General features: G+C 67.6%; 1 protein-coding gene across 2 annotated transcripts; it reads right to left on the bottom strand.

The window, feature by feature from the left end:
- Positions 1 to 1,653: 1,653 nt before the first annotated feature.
- Positions 1,654 to 19,460, bottom strand: PIK3C2B (phosphatidylinositol-4-phosphate 3-kinase catalytic subunit type 2 beta). 2 transcript variants are annotated; one of them, XM_026077181.1, is made up of 32 exons: positions 18,564 to 19,460; positions 17,187 to 17,287; positions 16,701 to 16,855; positions 16,357 to 16,477; positions 12,639 to 12,750; positions 12,382 to 12,461; positions 12,247 to 12,310; positions 11,882 to 12,028; positions 11,511 to 11,544; positions 10,942 to 11,137; positions 9,763 to 9,885; positions 8,721 to 8,888; positions 8,326 to 8,437; positions 8,086 to 8,228; positions 7,108 to 7,296; positions 6,767 to 6,860; positions 6,594 to 6,688; positions 6,320 to 6,500; positions 6,124 to 6,231; positions 5,917 to 6,009; positions 5,668 to 5,797; positions 5,255 to 5,391; positions 4,922 to 5,091; positions 4,582 to 4,738; positions 4,323 to 4,432; positions 3,939 to 4,140; positions 3,433 to 3,557; positions 3,215 to 3,332; positions 2,876 to 2,957; positions 2,525 to 2,631; positions 2,304 to 2,432; positions 1,654 to 2,102 (listed from the first exon to the last, which is right to left on the bottom strand). In XM_026077181.1, the coding sequence occupies exons 1-32, from the start codon at positions 19,458 to 19,460 to the stop codon at positions 1,914 to 1,916; spliced, it is 4,869 nt and encodes a 1,622-aa protein (XP_025932966.1). In that variant the 3' UTR covers positions 1,654 to 1,913. The 2 variants fall into 2 exon arrangements, with proteins under 2 accessions (XP_025932966.1, XP_025932969.1); XM_026077184.1 differs by having other exon boundaries at positions 2,304 to 2,429.
- Between the last annotated feature and the right edge of the window lie 1,932 nt (positions 19,461 to 21,392).

Below are 21,392 nucleotides of genomic sequence, written 5' to 3'. Positions count from 1 at the left end.
GCGCGTCACGGCGCGCCGCCGCCGGCGATTGGGCTCCGGCGCGCCGTCGCTAAGGTCCCCGCCCCCTCCGGAGCCGTTGCCAAGGGCGGAGGCTCCGCCCTCCTACCCGCCCATTCCTCAGCGTGAGGATTGCATCAGCCGTAAGGTGTTGGGGGGGGGAGGCGCCGCCCGGCGGCTGCGCGGCAGCGCCCCCTCTGGCGGCGCCATGGGAACTGCAGCGGCGCCCCGACGGCGCGGCCCCGAGGGGGCGGGCGGCCCCGGGGCCTCCTGCCCCGAGGGGACGGGACGGGACCCCCCCCGCCACGAGGTTCAGGTCGCCCCCGCAGCGGGTGGGACGAGCCGCAGGCACCCGAGCGGAGCCCGGTTATCAGCGGCGGCAGCGAGCAAGGCCGCGGGCAAAGAGCGATAAGGCGGCAGCCCCACGGCAGCGGGGCACGGGCCAAGGCCGGCTGCAGGCAGCAGCGACAGGCGCCGCGGGGAAAAACGCCGAGCAAACCGGCCCCCTTGCTGCACTGCAAGGCAAAATCCCTGCGGGGCTAAGCCGAGGCAGCCGCTACAACCGGTCATCCGGCCCCCTGCGTCCACGCGGGCAGGAAAAAGCCAATTAGCTGCCTTTGCGAGCAGAATATCAGGGGTGACAGTAAGCTGCAATCATCCTTTAGTGGGGAGTCGTTGACGCCAAATGGCGTATTAATTACCGTTTTAACTGGTAATTAAGCTATTCCACGTTCAATTCAGTGTGGGTGCATTTAGTCAGTATATCCCGTAATTATGGTCCAGGGAAAATTATTATATTGCCGGGGGTGGGGGGGGGAAAAGACGGAATGATGTTGTGGCCCCCTCTTTGCTCAAACAAGATCTTACGCAGGGTTAGAGCATCCTTGGTTATTTAGCAGTCAGATAAGCCTTACCGGTCCTCAGAGTCACCCAGAGACACAATAATAAATTATTATTTATAGTAATTTACCCTCGCGTTTTCCAGGGTGCCTGGAGACGAACCCCCCCCCGCCGGGTGCAGGTGAAGCCAGACGCTCGGGGGGGGGGGATTCAAGACTCTGCGTGCTCCCTTGCTGCATTTCATCTCCTTTATTTTAATGCCACCGTGTTACAGCCAGGAGGATACCAATGCCGGAAAGGTGCCAGCTTCAGGAGCCCTACGCGCACCCTCGCGCCCCGCCGCGGGGGGAGAGTTACCCGGCCCGCCGCGGGGACGGCTCCGGCGCCGCGTCCTTCTGCACCCTYGGCTTCCCTCCAAACCCCGTCTCCTGCTAGATACAATACTTAAAACTTTTTTTTTTTTTAATATAAAGATAAGTTCATTATTCTCGATCCTGAGAAACGTTTCATCCGTTTACGGAGCTCGCGCTGTAAACAAAGCACCACAGGCACCAAGCCTGCATCCCGGGGCAGAGGAGCCGCGCGCGGGGCGCTCCCCGGCTCCGACGCTAGATGGGAGAGGACGGCCAGGAGACGAGCTCCGATGGCTCCGTCTCCTCTCCGCCCCCGTCCCCAGGCCTCCTGCCCCATCTGGACGCACGCTACTCATTGTTATTAAAAAAAATTAAAATACCGATGTCCCAAAAGGAAGAAATAGACCCCCCGAAAGGCCCCCAACAGTCCTCCCTGACCCCGTCCCCCCCCACGTTGCTCCCTTGACACAAGGTAAACTTAAAAAAGAAGACGTCTACTGCAGCTTTCCACGTCACGATAGGGGCCCTATCATGACTCGAGCGCCCAGTCCCTACAGGCAAAACACAGAGAGAACAAAGTCCCCGCGACGGGCCGTGACAGCGTCCCCGGCCCCCACCGGCGGGCCCTGAAATCYGTCCGTCAGCCCAGGATACAACTCCTGGAGCGGGACCCCCGCGCCGGCGGGACATGGGTCGAGGACAGTGCCACCGCCGCCRGGCTCCTCAGAGGGTCCCGTGTCCCCGGGAGCCCAGCGCGAACCAGCCCATCTTCTCCTGCGTCAGGTCCAGGTCCCGCAGCTTGATGCCGACCTCGCCGAGGAGGATGTTCTCCCAGAAGCCCTCCTCGCTGAGGACGCTCAGGCGCAGCTCCCGCTGCTGCAGGTCGCCCTTGGGAACCCCGTCGTAGACCAGCTGCGGGCGCAGAGCGGCGCAGGGCCTCAGCCCAGGCCACCCTCCTGGTGCAGAGGSCCCCTGCGCGGACTCATCCTTCGCCCTCCCCAACGGGCACCTCCGTGCCTGCTCCCAGCCAAGCCTCCAAGCCCCTTTACCAGACCCCCAGCATGGGTTTGACCCTCCGTGGGCACCCCCCTGGCCCGCCGGACCCCCTCCTACCATCTCGTTGTACGTGGGGTTGCAGGTTTTCCGGGCCACTTTGGTTTTCCTCTTGGTGGTCTTCTGGGGGTCGGGCAGCAGGTAGGTCTTGACGTATGGGTCGGGGTCGTTGCCGTCCTGGAGCGGCTGCTGCGGGGCAGAGGAGCGGGGACACCCAGTTAGCTGTGCGGTGGGATGTGTGCTCGGAGCCGGGAGACGCCTCCGAGGAGTCGGGCACTTACCAGACCCCGGATGTGCATCACCATGATGAAGAGCTTGTTGTTCTTGTAGGAGATGGAGAGCTTCACCTCYCCGCCGACCTTCCCCACGGGCCGAGCCCACGTGGCATCTGGAAAGGAGAAGAGGAGGGATGGCAGCAGCGCCGGAGGGTGGGCGGCGGGTGCAGCCACCACGCGGCCGGGCAGCCGCTGTCCCGAGCTCCGCGCCAGCTCCCCAGCACGTGGCAGGAGGGCAGCCACCCCACGCAGCAGCCGCCCATCCGTCTGTCCTGCTCAGGAGGGCCGGGGAGGGATGCGGCGCCTGGCTCCGAGGCCCCCCCTTCCCTTTGCTCCACGAGGCGTGGGATCGGGTACCTGCAGGCTTTGGGGCCGGGTTGGTGCCAGCCGCCTTCTCGTCCCGTGGCAGGGGGTGGAAGAAGGTGTAGATGAGGTCGCACTGCAAGGCAAGGTGGAGGCCGTTACCGGCGCCGGAGGCGGCCGTGCATCGCCCAGTCTCGCCGTTCGCGAGCCGTGCATGGTGCATGCTCTGACGTTTCACGTAGCACGTCCACCTCAACAGATCCCATGGACCTTTCCCACCTAGGCCAGGTGAACCTCGCAGGGCCCTGGTGCCACCCCTGCTTCTCAGGAGGAAAAGCCCCCGTGGAGAGCAGCCCTCTCCCGCCCAGCGCCCGCTCCGAGCACCCCCCTCACCTCCGCCACCTCGGGAGCCGAGTGGATGAGGTGCCAGACGTAGCCGTTGAGCTCCTCCTTCCTCCTCTCAGCCACCGCCTCTCCCCGCGACCGCCCGATCACGAACCTGCTGGGGAAACTGCCCCGCACGGGCGAAGGGGGAGTGGGCGAACCCCTCGGGGCAGAGGACCGCGCGGTCCCGTGCTCGCGGGGATGCGAACGCGGCCCCGCCGGGATACCTGGGCAGCAGCGAGGAGGGGAAGACGAGGCGCAGCTTGTTGTGCAGCTCCTGGAACTCCTCGAAGGTGCGCTGCACGAAGGCCACCTCGCACGGGCTCTCCCGCTGCACCTTCACCACGTAGGTCTGCGGGGAGACGCGGCTGTAACGCGGGCCGGYGCTGCCGGGCAAGGACGCGGCTCTGGGTTTAGCAGCGTTAAGGGACGGGGAAGGGAAAAAGCAGCAGGACAGGACTGTCCTAGGCTAGAGACTAGGTTGTCCCTTTGCTATTGTTTGCAATCCAGGGCAGGAACCAGCCCTCAGAGAAGGAATGACAGGAATAGGGAGGGAGAAATTAAATTAAGACCTCCTTGGGGATGTGGCAGGCGTGTCTGCTTCTAATTATACCGACGAGAGACTCTTCCTCCAGCAGCACCAGAGCTGCTATCAATAGGTGCCCCGTTCCCCATCCCTCCGGACGGCTCGGCCGCCTGACGCCCCCAGGTAGCCTCAACCCTCCCAACTCACGTAACCCTTGCTGGGGTTGAAGACTCTCTCGTGGCGGCACAGGAAGACGTCGCGGATCCGGCCGGATGTCTTGATGGTGTGCGTGCGGGGGGCGAAGGAGAGGGTCGGGCGGGCATCAGAGCCCGTGAACTTCATCTGCGCCAGGTTGTGGATGAAGAAGTTGAGCTTGGTGGCCACGCTGCCCAGGCTGGACTCGATTAACCTGCAATGAAGGCCACGTGCTCAGCACGGAGGGGTCCATCTGCTCTCGGTGCCGCAGTGCCAGGTTACGGAGCCCAGCTCCCTGCTGAGAAGGAGCCGGTGCCCGTACCTCCAACTGAGAGGTCTCCGCTCCCACCGTCCCATCCTGCCCCATCTCTCAGCCAGCATGCCCACRTCCTTTACCTGGTGAAGTAAGTGGTGGCATCGGCTTCAGAGTCCTGCGGCCTCAGGGCATCGTAGACGTACTTGAGGTCCTCCAGGTCGGAGAGCTCGGGGATGCCGCAGGACAGCATCTGGGGAGCAGAGCAACCCGGTGAGGGCAGGYGAGGCTGGGGCTTGGGGTGGAAGGAGAACCACCAGCCCTTAGGGGATCCCATCCTCGAGCCGTCCCCGCCATGCTGCGGAGGAGCAAGCAAGCCACCTGCGGCCCCCCGGCTCTCACCAGCCCCAGCAGGTTGAGGAAGAGGTGGGTGTGCTTGCGGATGAGGTTGTACGCCTGGCAGCACAGGTCGACGAAGTCGTGGAAGCGGCTGGAGGGCTTGTCCCCGCCGTTAATGACGTACGCCATGTCCGAAGTGAAGACGAACGGGGCCCGGTCCCTGCGCCGGGGAAAGATGCGCAGAAAGTGCCACGTTAGCATGGCTAGGGTCACCCGCCGCTGGGGCCACGGCACGACAGCACCGGGGACGGAGGGGTTCACCTACAAAATCAGGGCGAACCTCTGCTCCAGGCAGTGCGGGTGCTAAAGCAAGGGGAAAGGAGATACCAGGGACTTTTCTCACCTCTTGATGTTGCCAAACATCTGTGCGTGGCCCAGAAACCTGCCGAAGTCGATGTGAAACATGTGGCCAGTGGTTTTGAGCATGATGTTGTCATTGTGCCGATCGCAGATGCCCAGCACGTACGTAGCCACGCAGCAGCCCGCACACGAGTAGATAAAGTTCTCCACAGCCTGGGAGAGGAGGGGAGGGATGGAGCGGCCAGGGCAAGGAGAAAGGCTGGACAGCCCTGTGGTGGGAGCAGGGCTGTGCTGGTCCCCCCATGTTGGGAAGTGATGCGTCTTGTCCTTGGAAAGGGAGTGTGAAGAGCAGGGACCCTGCCACGCTCATCCTCACCTTCTCGTACTCGTCCTCCCCGGGGTTGTGTTTCTGCAGCCAGTCTGCCAGCGGGCGGTCTTTGAAGGAGCCCGTCACGCCATGCTCCACCTGGATTTTGCGCAGGGTCTCGGCGTTGGGGATCATCTCCACCATGCCTGGCAGTTGAGACAGCAGGGTGAGACCCATCCTGCCAGCTCAGGGCAGTGCAGAGACCCCAGCCCCATTCACCACCGACCTGGCTGTTCCCCAGCTGTCACCGTTCGGTGGCAGTCCACAAAAGCCATGCTCCTACAGGCGGACTGGTGGGATCAACCCACAAGGTGAACCGCAGCTACTTGCAGTGGCTGGAGCCCTCCTAGGCTATCACCAACCCAGGAGCATCACAACCCCGGGGGCCGCCGGCGCCTGGGGATGCCCCGACGTCTGGTTACCTCGGCCACGGCCTGTTGAGAAGCAGCGGAAGATGACCATGCGCATGTCCAGCCCCTCCTGCACCCAGATCTTGTTCATAATCCGGATCATCTGCAGCGTCAGCATGTCCTGCCGCAGGTCGTCTCCGCACTGCGAACCCCCAGGGGAGATCGATCAGACCCGGGAAACGCCAGGCAAAAAGCAGAGCCGCCCCTGCGGAGCGGGACAGCCGTGCCCGTGCMTGGGCATCACCAGCGGGACAGCCTCACCTTGAAGATGACCCGGATATTTTCCCCAAGGGGATCGACGTTCTGGAAGGAGAGCTTCAAGGGGACGGCGTTGGAGTTGAAATAGGAGCAGTCCTGCCGCCGGCGGAGGAAAGAGCACCCCGTCAGGGTTAGGGGAGAGGGTTAGCGCCTCCCCGAGCCGTGGCACCTTGCTCCGCAGCCCCGCGAGGGTCCGGCGCTGCCGCTCACCCTGGGCACGATCCCCTTCACCAGCAGGCTGGGGCTCAGCGGCAGCCGGCACGACCCGTTCGCCTTGAAGAACTGCTTCACGTCCTCCAGCCCCTCGCGGAGGATGGCCTGCCGGGGAGGACACGCGGCGCTGAGACGCGGCGCGGCGCGGTGCAGCGCGGTGGCCCCGCTCCGTCCCCGCCGCCCCGGGACTCACCTGGCGCGCGGACGGCGCGGCCTCCCGCACTTGCTGGGCCAGCTTGGCCAGCGTGTTGACCAGCAGGCACTGGCGGTCGAACTCCTCCCGCAGCCCCTTGCCGCAGCAGCAGAGCAGGGCGGCCAGCAGGTACTGGTAGCGGATGCTGAACTGCGAGTCCTTGAGACCGTCCTTGAGCAGCCTGGGCGGCAGCRGAGGCGGCGCGGGGTCAGGTCGGCCCCGCTGGCAGCCCCCGCCGCTGCCCACCACCCYGACCTCTCGGGACATCCCTTACCAGAAGAAGTAGTGGGTGATTTTCAGGTCGCAGATAGCCCGCTTCATGAGGAAGCGCACCAGCGGGCTGTCCAGGTAGCACTCGTACTTCAGCGCCTGGACGGAGGAGAGGGGACACGCGGGTCAGGGGACCGGCAGGCTGGGCCCCCGGGGACCACGGGAGCTGCCGCTCACCTGGACCAGCTGGGGCAGGTAGTCCAGCAGCTCCGTGTCGGAGATGGAGTCGATCCACTGCACGGCCGTTCTCCGCACCTCCTGATCCGGGAACCTGCGGCCGGAGCAGGAGTCACCGGGACAGCGGTGCCCGCCGGCCCCAGGACTCGGCAGAGCGCCCGCTCCCGCTGCCAAAGCGGACGCAGCCCTGGATGCTCTTCAGCTCCCTGGTTACTCAGTGGCATTGGGGTTACTTGACCCCATTTCCACCGCTGCCCTCTCCCCTCTTGGTGGCSCCGGGCCGGAGGGCAGCCCGACCGCCGCAGGCGCAGCCCCCTGCCCCTCGCGCGCCGGCGGCTTACGTGGCATGCAGCAGCCCCAGGGCATCCTGGTGGTTGACGTAGCTCCACTGCTTCAGCAGGGCGTAGATGTCGGGCAGGCAGGCCCACTCCCAGCTGGGCGCGCTGGCCAGCAGCATGGGCAGCGCGCTGGGCTCCGCGTGGCAGTAGTAGCGCTTTTCCCAGAGCCGCTTCCGATCGGCGTCCATCAGCCTAGGGCAGCGGGGAGAGGAGCGCGGGGCGCGCGGCTCAAGCTCAGTTGCGAGGGAGAGGACGGCACAAGAGCYGGGAGATGGGGGCTGCGGCATCCCTCTGCCCCCACCACGGCGCGGTGCAGGGAGGCAAATTCAGCGGGCAGCTCTGCACCGCGCTGCACGGTGCAGTGCATGGTGCCGGGCTGGAGAGCGGCTTGCCGCAGGGGCCCTGCACAACACCCCGTGCTGGAGAGAGCAGGGAGACCGGTGCCAAGGGCGCAGCGTGCCCCGTGAGACCTTGTTCTGCCTCCTGCCACCCTGGTGGGACCCCCGGACGCCGGCCCAGCACACGGCGCACCCCGGCCCTGCGCGCAGCGGGTCCCGGCGCAGCTGCCGACACCTGATCCTTCCTGTTTATAGCCAGCGCCGGAGGACGGCAGCCCGGCTCGGCCGTGCCTGCTGGGGAAGGGACGTGTCTGGAGAAACCCTCCGCGAACACGGACATCCGGGAAAGGCTGCTCCTCCGCTCGCTCCCCGCTGCCGGAGCGCGGGAGGATGCGCAGATGACAAACAGCTGCAGGGAGGCAGCTCCGTCAAATGCCAAAACCCCAGGCTCACCCCGAACCCCAGCGCTCCCTTGGGGGAGCCCCGGGCTGCCCAGGGCAGGGTCAGGCCCCGAAACGCTCCCTGCCGGCGCGAGCATTGCCGGGGGGCTCATCAGCTGCAGCCTCCGGCGTGGCGGGGGCCGCGGGCAGGCGCAGGGACGGTCCCACCCGGGCGGGACGACGCTCTCCCCCCCGCTTCTCACCAGTAGAGCGACTTCTTCTGCATGGCCTCCCGCAGCTTGCGCTGGTCCTCCTCCCCCAGGCTGCCGAACTCGTACCTGGGGCTGAAGTCGGCCGCCAGYGGGCTCGTGAACTTCACATCGAAGGCGGAGGTGGGGAAGTCGACCTGGGGCAGAGGCGGCGGGATGAGCCGGGGCGGGGGGGGGACAGTGCGGCCCCCCCCCGGCCCCTCCGCAGCGGGGCGCAGGGCCGCCGCGACGCACCTGCAGAATGACGCTGTCGGGCTGGTTGAAGTTGGGAGCGCTGGAGCGGGCTCTGGAGTTGTCCTGCGTCGCCGGCCACAAGCCCAAGAGCTTCCGCCCGCAGGTCAGCACCCTGCGGGAGCGAGCGGGGAGGGGGGCACTGAGCACCCCGCTTTCCCGGGGGGCTGCCTTCCCCGCCGCAGCGATGCTCTTCGGGATGGAGACGCCCCCCGGCACGAATCCGGCAGCCGGCACGGTGCCAACGGGGAGCTGGCGGCTTGGCCGAGGTGACTGCTGGCCCCGGGCCGAGCCAAGGCGCTGGGGACCCTCAGGTGCTGGGGACCCTCCGGCAGCCACCCTGGGGGCACCGGCATGTCCCCCTCGCCCACCCCTCCTGCCACCGGACGGATACGTACTGCCTGAAGTTGAAGAGCGGGGTGGTGACCCAGCCCAGAGCCTCGGGCACCCGCCGCTGCTTGTTGGTCTCGGAGGAGCTCCCAGGCGGCGGGACGGGCACGGCGAAGAGCGTGACGCTCAGCAGCGTCTCCCGCGGCAGCCGGTTCACCTGGACGGGGAAGCAGATCCTGGAAGAGAGCAGCGGGCGGCTCAGCCRTGCCGGGGCAGGAGGCTGCTGGTGCCCCGGGGCACGTGCCGGCCTCGGCCCCACCGCCGTGGGATGCCAGGAGTGCCCCAGGAGAGACAAGGCTGGCAAATGCCTTTGCCACCGGCATCGCGGGTACCGTCGGGTACCCCCAAGCGGGGCACCCCGTGCGCCCTCTCCGAGAGCCGCCTGCCTCCCCTCTGGGCCGCAAGCACTGACCTCGGCCGGCTTCTCCCGCCCCGCGCCAGCCCCGCCACGGGCAGCACCGTCCCCCGGAGCAGCCGGGGCCGCGGCTCCTCTCGCAGCCCACAGCGGTCCCGGGGAGCCGCCGGCGAGAGCTACATCCCGCCCGCGGGCGGGCGAAGGGGAGAGCCGCRCGGAGGAGACCGGCCCGCAGCTCAGCTCCTCTCCGCGCCGGCACCACCGGCCACTCGGTGCGTGTCCTTCGGGGGGGACAGGCGCCTGCTAAAATTATCCCGTTCCCATCCCTGGTGCGGATGCCAGGCGCGGCAAGGGCTCGGCACAGCCTCCCTGCCTGCTCCCAGGGCTATTTTTAGAGCAGATCCCCTTTCTCCCAGGGCAGCTGGGTGCAAACGCCCGGGCGCAGGGATCACAGGGCTGGAGCCGCGAGCCAGCACTATTCCCGGGAATGACACCAGGGCTTCCGACACTCGCGCTCCCTCCAGCCTGAGCACCGCCAGTGCAACAACCACTCCAGCAGGCTGGTGGATGGGGCCGCCCCGAAATGGGGAACGGCGAGGAGAGGAGCTGGAGGACCCAAGGGAGGAGGAGGAGGAGGAGGAGGAGGAGGAGGCAGCATCGCTCCGGATGGCACCCAGCTCCCAGGAGCTCCTTACTGCTGGTCCCAGATGATGAGGTGGAAGAGGTACTTGTAGACATGGGCCTTCCTGGTGTGCAGGGGGCTGCAGAGCTCCTTGCCGCCGTGGCTGAGGGAGCAGGAGAGGTAGAAATCTTCGTAGCTGCAAAGGGAGGAGAGGCGGCGTGAAAGGCAGGAGCCGCGGCGGGCGCGGGAGGTGCCCGGGGCTTTGCACGGGGCGGGCAGAGCCGGCGCAGGGGGGCTTTACCCCGCTACGTGCCCCCGTGCGTGGGGCTGCTCCTCGCACCGGCATCGCTTCCTTCCCCCCCCCGGCTGCTCGGGAAGGGGGCGCGGAGCGGGGAGCCCCCGTCCCTCCCAGCCGGATCGCCATATGCCGCCGCGAATGCCATCACACGGGGGTCTCCCGGGAGGGCCCTGCCATGTGGCAGGTGCCGAGCGACAATCCGGGGAGGGCTGCGGGGGCCCCGGAGGTCAGGGGCTGCCTGCATTTCCCAGGCTACCCGCTTTGTTCGGAGGCAGTCACCAGTGGGAATACATTAAGGACAGGACAAAGGCGAGGGGTCCCCGGCGGGGTGGCTGCCGCCGCCGCTGCCTCTGCCTCTGCCTCGCGCGCCCTCCCCGCGGCGGCTCCGGCTGCCGGGGCCCGCGAGCAGCCAGCGGCGCGGCCGTCCTCTGCACGGGGCCAAGCACGGGCGGCCGCTAACAAAGGCGCATCCCGGGAAGCGAGCGCGCGGCCGGAGCCGCCGCGGGGCGAGGGGACCAGGCTCCGGCTGGGACGGGGCCATCTGTCGCTGTCTGCAGGGCCGCGGCCAGCCCTGGGTGCTCCCGCGCCGGCTGGCACGGGCAGAGCGCCGCGGAGCCCAGCCCGGCTCCAGCCCTGGTGCCGCTGCAGCCGGTGCCTGCTGCCACGCTGGAGATGCCCTGGCATCCCGCCGGCTCAGGGCACCCTCCRCCGCCGCGTCCGCGAGCACCAGCGCGCCGGGCGCCCCCAGCTCCAGCCATGCATCGCCCCGTGCTCCTGCCCTTTAGCAGCTCCGGGGCGCCTTAGCCCTTTTTTTGCCCGTGCCTGCTGCAGATGTGGGACGGGGACGCGCTCYGGCCAGCCCGGGGGGAGGAACCCCCCTGCTGAGGTCCATCGAACATGGGTTAAATGAGCACGGGAGGTGCTCAGGACCGTGCCCCGCGCCGCGGCCCTCACCTGGCAGCCCAGGTGATGGGGATGCGGTGGGTGGCGTAGACGGTGAAGGAGAGGGGGCAGGTGAGCAGCCGGGCCTCCTGCACCAGGTAGTGCTTCCTGCTGCCGTGCACGGCCGTCTGGAAGTCGGCGTTGAAGGTGTTGCAGTACAGCTCCACCAGGTCCAGGATGGAGGCCGTCAGGCTCTCCACGATCCTCTCTGGCGGGGAGGCAGCGGTGAGACGGGGGGCTCCGCAGGGCTGCGTCCCCCCGCACGCTGCCACCCCACGCCACCCCCTTCCCGCGTGGGACGGGGACGCTGGGGAGACCCCGGGGCTGGGCATGCAGGACCCAGCAGGCCCAACCGCGGACAGAGCTCTTCTGGGACCAAGCAGGCGAGAGGAAGAATTTTAATCTTCCCCTTCTGCTGAATTTACGGGGAGAAACAATAGCCGTTGCCTCCAGAAGCCTTCTTTTCTTAAACAGACAAGTCTCAAACACATTTTTTGCTCTTAATAATCTAGGAGGAGGGGTTTGAAGATTAAAAGCACCAAGAACTTCAGCCCAGAAGGGGAGGAAGGGAATAGAAATACCTCGATTTTCCCTCTTGGCCAGAACACTTGGATCCTGTTGAGGGAAAAAAAAGAAAAGAAAACAGAAAAGCGGTATCAGAACGAGCCCCGTGCTGCCGGTTGCGGCTGCAAGCGGTGCTCCCAGCCAGCGGCTTTCGGTAAGCAGCCTGGGGAAGTGTCCCGCTCCCTGGCACTCCGGGCTAGCACTAGCTGCCTGTGCCCGGCTGTTGAGGAATTTTGCACGTGGTACAGCGGGGAGGAAAGGGAACAGGGCCGGTGAAACCCACGGACGCTTCTCCCGCTGCACCCCCAGGCCAAGCCGCCTCTGCCCGGGGCCGCGCTCGGTGCCCCCAGCCTTCCCGGGGCCGGCGCCGCCGGGGCTCGTCGCTCACCTTCTGGATTTTGGGCTGCATGCGGGAAGGGCAGGGGGGCATCTGGTTCAGGGCTCCCGTGATCTCCTGCGACTCCACGGCAGCCAGGGCGTTGCAAATGGCCATGACGGACTGGATCACCCGCTCGGCCTTCAGCTGGAAGTCTCCCTGGAAGGCGGGCGGAGGGCTCGCACGACACCGCAGGCGGCGACGGCCGGGAGCCGGGGCTCTCCCACCCCTCTCCGAGCCCCGGGAAGCCCGGTGCCGGCAGAGCAGCGGCTGGAGCCGGGCAGAGGGTGCTGCCCGCCGCCTACAGCCGGCTCAGATGCCCGCGGCGTGCAGGGGCCGTGCACCAGCCCGTGCCTCGGTTTCCCCCGCGCGCTCACCTCGGCCGCCAGGAAGGCGTCCACCTCGTTGTGGAAGGTGTCGAAGAGGAGACTCAGGGCCTGCCTGGGGGACAGAGAGCGGCGCTGAGCCCCGGCGAGCGGGGGCCGCCGCGGGGCCGCCGGGGCCCCCCATACCTGCTGATGGTCTGCTTGATGGGCCGCTCCTGCAGATGGATGTAGTGGTTGAGTGTCGAGGGGCTCCGGTCGTCGTTCGCCTGCCGGAGGAGAGCGCCAGGGTGCTGCAGACCGCCGGCGCGCGGCCGCGGCGCGCAGCGGCCTTGCAAAGCCGGAGCATTTCCCGCGGGGCGGCGAGCGTGACGGGAGGGCGCGGGGACGAGGCAGGGTCCCCCCCGCCCTCCGTGGGGTGGAGGCCCGACGACGGCCCCACTCACCGTCCTGGCCAGGTCGCTGCGCACCGCCTTCCTCCGCATCAGCTGCAGGCGGATGTCGATGTCGAACTTCCTGCAGTGCTGGATGTACTCGTGGCTCCCCAGCGCGTGCTTGCTGCGGGGACACGTGCAAGATGCCTGGGCCCGCAGCCTCTCCCGCCCGGCAGCACCGGGATGGGAAAAGCCTGGAAATTCAAGCCGGGGTGCCTGGTCCTACCCCCCCGCGCCTGCAGAATTAGCGGCATTAGGTCACTTGTGCTAGGAAAGCATAAGAATCGGCTATTGTTTTTGCTCCTTCCCCTGCACCCTCCGAAAAGCAGGCGTGCTCCGGAGGCTGGGACCGGGCATGGGGGCGCCCGTCGTCTCCAGGCCTGGCTCCCGAAGCGTGGGAAGCGCCGCGCGGGTACAGGGAGGCGGAGGCTGCTCCGGCTCACGAGGGGACGTGGGCAACGCCGGCAGCACATGGAGGGGTGCGCCAGGCTGCCCGCCGGCGCCGCGGGGAGACATGTGGGGGGGAAAAAAACACGTGGAGAGCAGAGCAGGGACCCGCCAGGCCGCACAGAGCCGCTTTCTTTGCCAGCTGCGGGGGAGAAGGAGCCAGCTCAGCTGCTGCCGAGGGCACGGCACCGAGGGGGAGGATGGGGAGGCAGCACATCTGCAGGCGCGAAGGCAGGACGGGGCCGCAGCGGCAGGACGCTCGGGGCACCCCGCGGGTCCCGAGCTGCCGGAATCGGGGAGCCGGGAAGCCTCCCGGGCAGTGCCGAGCTGGGAAGCCCCCCATTTCCTAAAGGACGGACGTCGCCCTGCCCGGCCCCTGCCCAGGCGGGACAATGCGGCAGCGGTGCCGCAGGAAGCCTTGCCCTGGTCTCAGCGCTGCGGGGCCGGCGTCCCGCACACCCGCCGCAGCCGCGCTGCAAGAGACCCTGCGGATGCAAACCGCTCGGCTGCCCCCCTCCTCCCGCCTTTCCCCCCCGCCGGGGGCTCGTCCCGCTCCGTCCTGCTTTGCGGGAGCAAAGCCAGGCTGCGGAAAGCCGCGGCAGCTCGGGCTGGTTTCGGAGCGCAGCAGCTCGACCAGCTCCGCACGGCGCTTCCGCGCTTCCGGCATCTCCTCTGCTGGGGAAGGCGTGAAAAGAAAAAGTCGGGAACAAAAGGGCTTTATTCCCCGGGGCTTTCTCAAAGGTCCTTTGAGAGCCCCCGGGAGATAGAGCAGCGCCTTCCCGCACGGGTTCCCAGGAACAGCTCGCTGGGGACGCGGCAGGCACGGCGTGTCCTGCTCGGCGCCCGGGATGCTCTGTTCCCTGCCAGAACAAGGCACGGGGCACACGGAGAGGCGGAAAAGGCTGTCATGCTCTTTGCACGCCCCTCGCTGAGCAGGGCTCCCCGCTGAGCCGGGCTCCGTGTTCGGACACGGCAAGAGCGAGGCCCTTGGCAGAGCCCACGATCTGCATAGCGGAGGGGATGAGGCTCTGGTGACCCATTTTCCAAAGGGAGAAACTGGGTAGAAGCGAGGGAATTCACCCCGGAGCATGCAGGAGTGCTGCGGAAAGGAACCGCTCCCGAGACGGCCATCCCCGGCCCCGCCAAACCGGCCTTGGAGCCGGTGCGACGGCTGCAGCATCCCACAGGCAGCGGTTCGCTCCGGGGCCGAGGAGGAAGGAAGGGCCGATCTCGCCCCTTCCCCCTGCACAGCCAAAGCACTAATCTCCCTAAAAACCAGCGCTGAGGAGGAGCCTGTAAAAGACACGGCAAAGCGCTGCTGGCTGCCCTGATGCAAATGCCCTTTTTCCAACAGAGGCTGCTTCTAGTTAAGGCTCATTAGAGAAAACAGAGAAAATCTTTTTGCTGACAACGACAGCATTCACAGAGAAAAGCCCCACAGCTGAAGCCCAGCGGGGACGGAGGGGAACACGCTGCTCCCTCGGGAGCTTCGCTCCAGCCGTCCCTTTGGAGAGCGGTTCCCTGCAAGCCGCCTGCGTCCATCCCACGGCCGGGCCCTCCCGGCGCTTCCCAGCAGCCCCAGAGCCGGCTCACGGCAGAGGTTTGCTGCATGGGTCGGGTCTGTGCAAACACTCCCATGTCCCTGGATGCTCAACAGCTTGCGCACCCCGCGGCGTGCAATCACACCCCGCGGCGTGCAATCACACCCCGCCACATCCGTGCACACACACGCTGCCTAGCTGCACGACGGCTCAGCGCAGACGGGAAGAGTCCCTTCAAACGGCTGCGCCGGCCAGCCCGGACCACCGGCTGGGCTCTGCTGAGCTCTCCTCGCCCCTCTCCCCGGCACCGAGGCTGCACGGTGCCGTTACGGAGGCGCTCCCATGCTGAGCTATTCCCAGCTGCCCCTTTAGGGCCCAAAACTGCGGCTGTTGGAGGCAGTGGCAAAGCTCCCACGGATTTCAGGCTGCAACGCCAGGCCTTGGGGCAGCTCTCCAAGAGCTGGAGCTGGCTCGCTGCACGGAGCCGACTGGAAACGCTGCGTATGCCCGTGCGTGCATGTCTACCCTGCCTCTTGCCTTGGAGAGAGCTTCGGGGAGATCGGACACAGAAACCGCTCCAGAAATGCAGCTTTCCTGGGGCTAAAGGCAGCGCAGAAGGGGGAGCAGCGAGCCGGGGAGGGATCTCCGCAGGCAGGAGCCTGCCCCCGGGAAGGCGGCCGAGAGCCCGGGGTCCGGCAGCCCCCACGCCGCTGCTCCGACCGCCCAGCCCCAGCCCTGCACCCGGCCGGCGGCCCCGCGCTCCTGCGCACGCCGTCCCCGCGGCTCAGCAACAGGAAATAGCCCCGAGGCTTAGAAAGCTTTTATTGCTTTCCGTGCTGGAAAACTGCAAGTGATCTGGGAGAGTCATTCCCTGGATCTGCCGCCTGCGCGCCAAACCGCCCTGCGCGGCGGCGGCTGCTCCCCGGCCGCAGCGGCATTTGCTCTGCGCGTGCCAGCTCGCGTGCCCGGGCAGCGCGGCCGGGCCACGAGCTCCAGCGACGCAAACTCAGACCGCGACCAGCGTCCTCCCTCCCCGATTAACCCGCCCGTGGGACAGCGGCCGGCACAGGGGACCCCAACGGCGGCCGCGGGGCCCCAGCCACGGGCAGGGAGCTCCCGGGCTGCTCCTCCGCAGCTGAGGAAGCCGAGGAAAAGACAGGTCGATTTTGGTTGCGTTTCACACGAGAAGGCAAACGTGTCCCTTTTCTTCCCCCTTTGCAGAAAAGGACATTTCTGAGGCAGACTTGGAAAACCCCTGAAATCCCTCTCATCTTCCCCTGCCTTTCCCCTGGAAATGACCTTTCAAAGCCTCCCTCCGCAATTTAAAAACAGGCATGGAGAAGCCAAGCTCCCGCCTGGACAGCTGGGCCCGACCACTCGGCAAAGTGACATCGCTATTATTAATACTCTTCCAAAGAGCTTTTTTGGCAGCTCCCTGATTTTTAGGGCTTTCCGTGAGCCCGCGCTGCAGGCACGTAGGGGTCAGCTGCTGACTTACGTCCTGCTGCCGAGAAAGATGCTCCCGACACGCTGCTTTTGGCCAGAGCATCGCCCTGATTCGGGAGGCAGGAAACGGAGCAGCGAAGAGGCTCCTGACGTGCACTTGGACGCGGGAGGACAAACCCCAGGCCATCCACCGCTGCCTCCCGAGGCCGCACACGGGGCGCGCGAGCCGGTTAAGGGGCGACCCGCGCGCCAGCCCGGACCCGCCGTCCCCACGCGGGTCCCCTCCGCACGCTCACTTTTGCAGGAATTCCTCCAGGCCGCAGAGCTTGAGCACAAAGTCCTCGACGTCGACGGCGTGCAGCTCGTCATGCGTGTAGCACAGCGTCTGGTAGATGAGCAGGTCCACCGTGGAGGAGCCTGGGGGCCGGAGCGGCACGCTGAGCTGGGCGCCGCGGTCCCCGCGCCGTGACGCCAGCCCCAGGGACGGGGCGACGCTGCTTCGTGCACGGCCACCAGGAACTCGGTGGAGAACCGCCCAAAGACTCTGTTGCTCGAGTCTTACCCTGCCCCGCGTCATCCCGGGGCCCCCCGAACGTCGCGAGGGGGACGGGCAGGACCCTCTGCCCGGCCGGACACTTACAGTCGCAGGTGAAGGTGAGCGGCTCCCGCAGGCTGTCGCACACCACCGTCACCTTCAGGCTCACGCCGTGGCCCAGGTGCTCGGGGCTGAGGTTGACCGTGCTCCACACGTAGCCAGTGAGGGAATAGTCCTGGGTGCTGTAGCCCGAGCGCAGCCTGCGGGCAGAGGACAGATGGTTGGAGGTCAGGGATGGCACTTTGCTCCTCACCCACACGTATTTTGCGCCCCGCAAATGCCTCTGTTTCAGGCCATTCCCATCGCAGGGCTGCTCTGCTGCAATTGCAGGGTGCCGGTGTCCAGCAGCCCTTGCTGGGGTCCGGCTCAGCCGCAGCGGGCAGGTGATGGAGAACATCTCTCCTTCGCCCAGGGCTAACTCAGCCCTGCAGGCAGGTCCTCGGGGGCTGCAGCCCACGCTGCTCCGACAGCCCCGGCTCGTGTTTTAAGGAGAGACCCAGAAATGGCTCCGGGCATCGCCCAGGTACTTACACGTCCAGCATGTGGCAGAAAGCAGCCACCTCCTCGTCTCTCTCCTCGGAGACTTCGAAGAGCTCGTAGCCGTTGGCTAAGGAGTGCGGCCGGGGGGCGACCTACGGGGGGGGGAGCACGAGCCCGTGAGCCGGTGGCGCTGCCAGTGTCCCGCACGGGCTGCAGCCCCCGGCCGCCCGCCCGCCTCCTCGGGGACCCCAGGAAGAAGCGASGTGGCCTCCCTGCCCCCTCGGCCGCTTACGGTGCCCCCGGAGATGCTCCGTCTGATCCTATGCTTATAAATTGTCCTACAAGCTCRGGTTGGAAAGGTGCCGAGAGCTTTCGCTCGCCCCAACTTCGCCGCGGACGCGTGCCCCGGCGTGCTGCGGAGGCTGCCCGGCGCGGGGGTCCCCGGCGCTCCTCGGCGGCCCACAAAGCCCCGCYGTCGGAGCAATTGACCCAGCGGGGGAGAGAGAAAGCGGGAGACGGCGGCAGCCGCTAAAGGCAACTTTGAGGCTCTTTTATACTCGGTTGCTGGCGGCGAGGAAGCAGAGCGCGACTCGCACTGCCCCCGCCAGCGGTCCCGGCTGCGTCGCTCGCAGGCAAGGCGGCTTCCCCGGATGTTTAGAGCGGTATCTCGCTCGCTGTTTAATGGAGCCGGAATCCGAAAGGATACTAGGAGCCCTCCACGCCTAACGGGAAAGCGGCTGCTGGCTCCCAGGAGGAGACTCGTGTCTCTTCCCAGAGGATTTGGTGACATTTCCCAAGCTGTTGGTGGAGCTCACGGGAAGAGCAGGGACACGAGCCCTGCTGCAAGCCACCGGCAGCCCGGCCACTGGAAACAGCGCTCGCGGGGACAGGGACGGCTGGGCCCTGCTCCGAGCAATGTCCCTGGCACGGCATGGGACCAGCTGTGCCCTGCTCCGGGCACCATCCCTGGCACAGGATGGGACCGGCTGTGCCCTGCTCCAGGCACCATCCCTGGCACAGGATGGGACCGACTGTGCCCTGCTCCAGGCACTGTCCCCGGCACGGGACCAGCTGTGCCCTGCTCTGGGCACCGTCCCCGGCACAGCACGGGACCGGCTGTACCCTGCGCTGGGCACCGTCCCTGGCACAGGATGGGACCAGCTGTGCCTTGCTCCGGGCACCGTCCCCGCCGCGGGACGGGACCGGCTGTGCATTGCTCCAACGCTTGCAGCAGGGTTTCGGCAGAAGCTGGCTCCAGAGGGCGAGGGAAGGAGGTGCCGCGCGTGTGCCGGGGACACGGCAGAGCCGCCGCAGCCCTGGCAGAGCYGCGTTTCCCGCTGCCCCCGCGGCCTTCGCGCAGCCCGGCGCTCCCTCTCCCGGCTCCGTCCCCAGCCCTGCTTGGGAAGCAGGAGTGGAAAAGCCTCTCACCGGGTCCACCGAGATCCGGCGGTTCTTGTTGGGCGCCAGGTTCTTCCGGTTGCYGAAGCGGGAGACGTAGGTGCGGGGCGGCACCTGGGGCGGCATGGTCTTGCTGCGGGCCACGGGCTTGCCGCTCGGCTCCTTCTCGAAGATGCTCCTGCCCTCCTTCCAGCCGCGGGCGGCTTCCCGCAGCACCTCCGCCTCGTACGTGGACTTGAGGTTGAGGCAGGTGATGGCGTCGTTGATGCCGTCGAGGTCGGCGATGCCRTAGGGGTCCTCCTCGGAGATCCGGCGCCCCAGCAGCTTCCCGCGGGCCGCGGAGAAGGTGTTGATGTCCTTGGGCGGGGGGCCCTTGCGGGGGCCCTTGGGGGAGCAGCCGTCCGCCTCGGGGCAGCTCCAGACGGAGTGGCGCGGGGGCAGCGGGGGYGGCGAGAGCTTTTTGGGTGAGCTGCCGCCACCGCCGCCGCTGCCGCCGTCCGGGGGCGAGGTGCCGCCGAGCGGCTCTCCGAGGAAGCCGGGTCCCGAGCCGTCCAGGATGTAGAGGTAGTCCCCGGCGAGGGGTCCCAGGAGCCAGGGCTGGCCGCCGGGGCCGGGCGGTGCGCCGGGACAGCCGGGCGCACCCGCCGCGGGGGGGTAGTTGAGCGTGGGGTCGGAGCCGGAGAGCCCGCGCGTCCCCTTGATGCCGTTGCAGCCGCCGCCGCCGCCGCGGGGCGAGGGGGGCTCGTCCCAGGAGATGAGGGGCGGCTCGGCGGGCCGCTTGGCCCGGCTCTCCTCCTTGTCCTGCCTCAGGCGGGACAGAGCGTCGTACTCCATCTGCAGCGCTTCGGCCAGCGCCAGCTCCTTGCGGCTGATGCCCACCGACTCCAGGGACTTCCAGTGCTCCCCATTGCCGCGGGTGGCAGACATCTCTCCGGGACGAAGGCCTCCTTCTCCTCCTCCTCCTCGGCTCAGGGCTCAGGAGAAAGGCATGCTGCRCGCCGGCCACCTAGGAGAAGGGCAAGGGGAAGGGTTAAGCGYGGGAAAGGGTTAAGCGCTCCGCACGCTCCCACCCCGGGAGAGCGGCCGAGGGGGGGGGGGTCGGCCCGGCCCAGCCCGGCCCCAGCAGCTGCCGGGGCGATTTGCTGGCGCCCAGCGGATTTTCCCCGAGGACAAAATAAGATGCGGAGGGGGAGCGGGSAGGGCGGCGGGGACGGCGCCTGCATCTGGGGCTGACTCAACCCGCAACCTCGCCGCGGCAGAGAGGCTGACCCAGCACCGYCTCCGCGGCTGAGGCCCGGCAAACTCATGGCATGCACCTGGGACATGGCCTCGAGCCACCTCGCCACCTCGGGAGCATCACGGCTTTGAGGACAGCACAGTCTCAAGGCAGCCAAGCCAGGGCCTTTCTGAACAGAAAGGAAAAGATGAGAGAGAAGAGCAAGGGAGGAAGGAGCCGGGCAGGGGGCCGCCTTCCCCTCCTCCTGCGTCTCCCGCGGGACCCGGCAGCCGGGGACGAGGACGTCTGCTTTGCATCCGCCCGGGCAGTGGGGCAGAAACCTCCCCGGCTGGTCCCCAGGGCTGTACCCAGCAAGACGCCCGAGCCAGATGTTGCACTCGGCTCTCGCAGCCTCCAGCAGTCCCGGCGCTCCGCGGATCCCTCCGAGCCTGCCGCAGCACCCTCGCACCCCAGGGTGCTCCGCGGGCAAAGCGCCGGCAGCTCCCGCTGGGAGCGCTGGGGTTGACGACGCGGGTGCGCGGTCCCTGCCGCCGAGCACAGCTCCTTCCTTCCTCGGCGGAGCGGCCRGGAGGGAAAGACAGACTTCCAACCGCCTCCCTGGCCCCCTGCCCAAAGCGTCCCAGCCGCGGCGACCGCAGCACCGCGAGACGTGGAGCCACGAGACGCGGAGCTGCGCACCGGCCCCGCCGGCCTTGCGCCCTGGACCGCTGCCCTGGGACAGCGCCGCTGCGCCGGGCCAGCCGGCCGCTCTCCAAGGAGGGATATTTCACCTCCTCTTCCCTTCTTAGCAAAATAAATAGCTAAGTGGATGTTAAACAGGAGAAGGGAGYGAGCCCAAAGCCCTCGGAGACGCTCGGCACTTGAAATCTCCCGAGCCGAGAGGCAGCCGAGTTTCCGCCCTGCGGCCGGGGCCGGCTCRCGAGCCTCAGCGAGGAAAGGGCGCGGGATCGGTGCTGCGGCTCCCGCTGCGGACTGGGCTCTCCCTCCTCTTCCCCACGACACTGGCTCTGCAAGGCGCAGAGCAAAAATGATGCTCTGGTTTAAGGCGAAAATGTGCAACTGGCCCTTTCCCATGACCGCGAGAAATTACACTGGGAAGCACCGTTCCCTTGAGCAGATCGGGAACCTGCGCTGCCCAGAGTGGCGTGGATGCTCCGTCGGCGCACGCGCCCAGGGAGCCCTAACCGTACGCAGGCCAGGCGGGGGGGAAGGACCCGGGCTGCATCCTGCCCCGAGCCCGACGGAGCGGCACCTGCATCCCGCATCCCGGCCCTCCTCAGCACCCGCTGCAAGCGCCGGACGCGGCAGCGGCCAGATCCTCCCYGACCTGCAAACGAGCCCTCCTGACCCCGCGGGCGCCTGGACCAGATGGCCGCCGATTAGCCCGGCGGGGGCTTCGCCTGCTGCGAGCACGCCTCCCCCCAAAACCGCAGCCGGCTGCAGCCGCGGCGGCCTCGCTTCGCCCGGTGCCGGCTCAGTTGGCGCGCGGCGCGAGGAGAGGTTTCCCCGGCGGGCGCAGCGCTGCCCCTGCACTGCGAAACTCGGCCAGGCTGGGATTAGCAGCGGCGAGAAAAGCGGGGCAGACAGCTGCGAGAGCGCGGAAAAACTGCAGCGGGGGCCGA

The sequence above is a fragment of the Apteryx rowi genome, unplaced genomic scaffold (assembly GCF_003343035.1).
Source record: "Apteryx rowi isolate R43461 unplaced genomic scaffold, aptRow1 scaffold_45, whole genome shotgun sequence".
Taxonomy (NCBI): domain Eukaryota; kingdom Metazoa; phylum Chordata; class Aves; order Apterygiformes; family Apterygidae; genus Apteryx; species Apteryx rowi.
Note: the sequence above shows the minus strand (reverse complement) of the source record. Positions and strands in the feature narration are given on the sequence as shown.